This window comes from Arachis ipaensis, chromosome B4, assembly GCF_059453495.1.
Source record: "Arachis ipaensis isolate K30076 ecotype BB chromosome B4, ASM5945349v1, whole genome shotgun sequence".
NCBI lineage: Eukaryota > Viridiplantae > Streptophyta > Magnoliopsida > Fabales > Fabaceae > Arachis > Arachis ipaensis.
In genome coordinates, this window is record NC_142439.1 from 120763538 (window position 1) to 120768318 (window position 4781).

Here is a 4781-nt window from a genome sequence, read left to right on the forward strand (position 1 = left end):
TAGATGAGATAGAAGGTTGACAAGAGACAAATGATAGAAAAAAAACTTAAAAAGAACACACATGAGAAGGTCAAAGTAAATCTACGTATAAACAGTTTTACTGCAAACATAATACATAACAGGGTTCAAAAACATCGTTTAATCCATATAGCCGACTCTACCTTACTTTAGGACAGTCCAATTCTGTTATGACTTATGACAGTGAATGTAGTTACTAATTTCATGGCAGTGAATGTACTTTAGGACAGTCCAATTCTGTTATAACTTATGGCAGTAATTTTCTCATGACAGTTCTGTTACTTGAGGAGTGGATATTACATATTAGTTAGCTGTTTGTTAATTGTTAGTGACCCCCTCCCAAATATAAGAATCATTCCTCTCTCATTGGATAGGTATCTTATGTAATCATTCAATTCGGTTTTCATTCAATAAAGCCATGATTCAGACAAGACAACTATAACCAAGATATCTCCAAATTTTCTTAGCAACAAATTTTCAGTCAACTTCTGTACATACAACCCTCAACAATAGATAAGAAAGCTTTAAAATTTCCGGCGAGATATCCCCCTCATCGATATGTCTACAAGCCAGGGAAGAATTAATTATCTTACTCGACTATGAATACAGCGGTCGTGGACCAAAAAGATGACAAAGATCTAGTCGAAGTTGAAAGTTAACTCCATTAGTAGAAAAATATTAAATTGTGGTTGATTTCATGTCAAATCACCATCTTCCATCTCTCTTGCTTTCAAGGCATCCTTTACTCTCAACAGAAGGTTTGACTTCCAAGCATCCTACATTGAATTGAAACAATCAAAATCATGATACATGCCACATGTAACATGAGAATCATGTACTACTTTGATAGGAGGATAAATGTGTCTCTAGATGAAACTGAAAGAAAATTTTGGCTTTTGACACCTTAAATATTAAAAAAATGTCCATTCAATTAACTAGAACAACGTATAGAAACATGATTTTTTAAGAAATGGGATATAATTGACACCGTAAAGGTCACAAAGGTATTGACAACAACAACAACAAAGCCTTATCTCACTAGTTGGGGTCAGTTACATGGACCAGACAACGCCATTGAACCCTATCACAAAGGTATTGAGGTTTGTAAATGGAAGGAGGAGAAGATGCATAATACAAAACAATATAGCAACAAAATTAACAAAACTCTGTCCAACTAGGTGGGGTCGGATACATGAATCAAACACATCATTGAATGCCGTCTTGAATCATGTGTGAACTCGGTCCATTTACGTATCTATATAAAAATAATGGTATCACCAAATCCTCAAATACCAAGAACACAACAAACTATAACTATTGTAAGGATTTGATTTATTACATGCACTTGTAATTGGAAAAAAGTTAAGATTGTGACGAATTGAATTGGTCAGATCTTTTGAACAAAGCAAAATTGGATTATTGACATTGCTTTTACAAATTTAATCCATCAGCATATCATAACAGACACTAGAAAGAACCAAACCTTACTTCCTAACAGTTATACTAAAATGCAACTACTGATATAATCATATGATGTTTCTCTTATAGTTTACCAGAAACATCTAACGCTGTTGTGCGGCATTACTTTTCCTAATACACAAGTTGCGGGACAAAAATAAGAGGAGAAAAAGTCAGTTTCTCTTTACTTAGAAACATACCAACGGGGTCGCACTCTCAAACTCCTTGACTGCTCTAGTAAACTTTTCAACATCTTCAGTATCAATTGAAGCAGCCAAATCCTGAAATTTGATAATACATTTCAATCGATATCAAGTAAACAACGAGCAAGAAAAGAACAAGTTAAAAAGCAACGCAAGCTAATGGTACTAAGACCATTAAGGGGGAAAAAAGAGTTATTCAAAATAAACAAAAGAAAAAATGAAGAGCCAAGAATACTAGATAATTCCACCACTTACAGCCAAAAATTGGTATTCACGAGTTCTGGAGAATGTTGGATCCAAGTCCTACATGATCAATGAGAAAAATATAAACAATATGCATCAATATAATATTTCAACATCAAGAAGAAAAACTAAATGAACCTGATAGCGCTCCAAGGTGTTGTTAATTGCAACAACATCCCCTAGACAAAGCTGGCAAATGCCAGAGTTAAGAAGATATCCTCTAACTCCATATTTCAGCAAATTACTGTTGAGTGATTGTCGGGCAATATCTTCGTAAATCTTCATTGCCTTCTGAAATCTGATAAATGCTAAGTATATTAATACATTTCAAGTTCTTATGTTTTATAAATTCAAACTATTAGATTCAAATGGAGATGCTTATCCCAATGCAGTCTGTTAATGGCTATCACCATTGTCAAGGGTATAAATTAGATGGAATTCCAATATATATGCAGGCAGAGGGAGGTTCAAGAAGCATAACTCCCAGCAAACCGGTACCAAAAAATTGCATTGGAAGAACAATACTCACTCTTTAAGTTGGGCAGAAAATTGTGCAACCTTTGCTTTGCACTGGATCACAGTTGTTGTCGCATCCTCGGGTTCATAAAGTTCAGCAGCCCTCTCAAAATATGTTTTAGCGTTCTCCGCATCTTGGCCAAGCTCATATAGTTCGCCGATTTCCTAGATCCAGAAAGACAAATTTAACTCTTCTCTAAAGGATTTAATCTCCTTATCAGATCCTCAAAATAATGGAGGCAGAATTCTAACATAACAGTAAGACGTACACGAAATGGTTGTCAAAAGATTTCGGGAATGGAACAATGAATGCATATATATAACTAGCATGTAGCTATAATGGCACCAGAAAAATGGTACATGCCAGGGATGTTTCAGTCAGAGGTTCAATTTATATTATGTGCAGCAAATAGACCGAATTTATATTATTAAGGACTGGAAATCAACATAAAAGAAGAAGGTACCTTGCAATGCTTTGCAGCCATGACGTGTCTACCAACCTCTGTGAAGAGAGTTACTGCTTGTTTTAAGCATGGAATTGCTCCTTAAAACATCAAAAGCAAAGCGACAAGTATTGTTAACAGAAAGAGAGAAGTATGTGTAATTTGAGGGTTACGCCTCCCAATCAAGAATTCTTAAGAGCAAGCAAACTCAATATTCTGATATATATGACAAGTATCAGCCAACACTAAGCAAGTCATATATGCAACGTTCACTCTCAAGTTAACAGTTTACAAGTTTATGTACGGATTTAATGAATTTACGAGATTATAGGATGTGTCTTGACGGTTCAAATTTACCTAAGATCCACAAGTTTAGGTGTGATCTCGAGTTTGATTACCTTACATATTACATGTATGCAAACAGATCCAAAACACACACAGATGACACTGAAGCTGAAGAGCACCTTTTGTGGATATCTTCTTATAGCAATGAGCAGCATCTACATAAGCATTTGCAGCTTCATACTTGCTATCTAACTGCAGAGATCATTGCAAATGGTTATCAACTTATCATATTTAAACCCGAATACACAAATTCCGCTTCAAAGGTTTGAAAATGTTCATAGTCACACTAGAACTATACCTTCATATGGCATTTAGACAATTTGATGTACACTGAACCTGCTTTGTCCCCTGAACAAATGTGTACGCAGACATCAAAGATCAAACAGGAAGTTAACAAAATTACAAAAACAACCCAAGATAACCAAGACTCAAATATATACTCTAAAGGGAAGCTCGGTGCACAAGCATCTTGCATTAACGCAGGGTCGGAACTCGGAAAGGATCGCACAGGCAGCCTACCTGATAATTAAATCAGCAACTGATGCCACACAGAGACAACTCAACGGTTGCTCCAAGGCAATCTATTTTAGGAGAATGAAAATGTACCAATAAATTTACATGCTTAAATTGATCATTTAGGATTTCAAAAAACACAAAAGTTAAGCAGGTTGTTTCTAAATCACACACTAGCAAAACAAAAGGAAAAAACTTTCTGGCATTTACTCCACAAAAGGAAGTGCATAGAAGTCCAAAATTCATAATGGATCTTTTGACGGGTAAAAAAAATACAATAAAAACCTTGAGCAGGTACCTAACACCATAAGCATAACCATCATGATGAAGCATGAATGAATAACAAAAATGACAACAAGAATAAGGTAGATTGAAAGAATGTGAGGTGCGAAGAGTAAGAACAAACATGATTTGGCGAGTTTGAAGGAAGTTGCGGATTTCTTGAAGAGTTCAGCGGCTTCTTCATAATTGGAACCAAGAACAGCGCAGCAACCACAGAAGATTTTCCTCTCTGCTTTCCTTGCAAATTCTTCTCCCTTCGCTATCTGTTCTTCTGCCATTTTGGTCTGCGGAAATGGAATGAACAATGATTATGCTACTTCAACCACTTTACTTCAGCGTTTATTCTCTTCTTTTCTTTTCTTCTCTTTTCTCATTTTCTAAGCCACGAATTGTTTGAATGACATGAGTCATCGCCCCATAGGTGTTTCTCACTCCTAATCAAAATTGGTTATTGTTGGAAACTCAAAAACGAATACAAAATTAAAGACTAAATTACTATTACTCTTATCATATCCAATTATGAGTAATTGAGTATGCGAAAAGAATAATGATTACGAGACTACGAGTAACACATTTCTTTATTTATTTTCTTAATATTTAAATGAGTAATAATTTAAATATATGTTATTATGTTAGTTCAAAAAAATATTAAAAATAAAAGGTTTAATTATTCTGTTAGTCCCTATAGTTTGGCCGAATTTTTAATTAGGTCCCTATAGTTTTTTTCCTTTTAATTGAGTCCCTATACCATTTTTTTTTG

At 34.8% G+C, this 4781-nt stretch overlaps 1 protein-coding gene across 1 annotated transcript; it reads right to left on the bottom strand.

Moving 5' to 3' along the window:
• Positions 1-397: 397 nt before the first annotated feature.
• Positions 398-4510, bottom strand: LOC107639644 (alpha-soluble NSF attachment protein). The gene is made up of 9 exons (XM_016343197.3): positions 4146-4510; positions 3525-3574; positions 3346-3418; positions 2903-2982; positions 2452-2603; positions 2061-2220; positions 1935-1982; positions 1677-1757; positions 398-794 (listed from the first exon to the last, which is right to left on the bottom strand). The coding sequence occupies exons 1-9, from the start codon at positions 4297-4299 to the stop codon at positions 714-716; spliced, it is 879 nt and encodes a 292-aa protein (XP_016198683.1). The 5' UTR covers positions 4300-4510; the 3' UTR covers positions 398-713.
• Between the last annotated feature and the right edge of the window lie 271 nt (positions 4511-4781).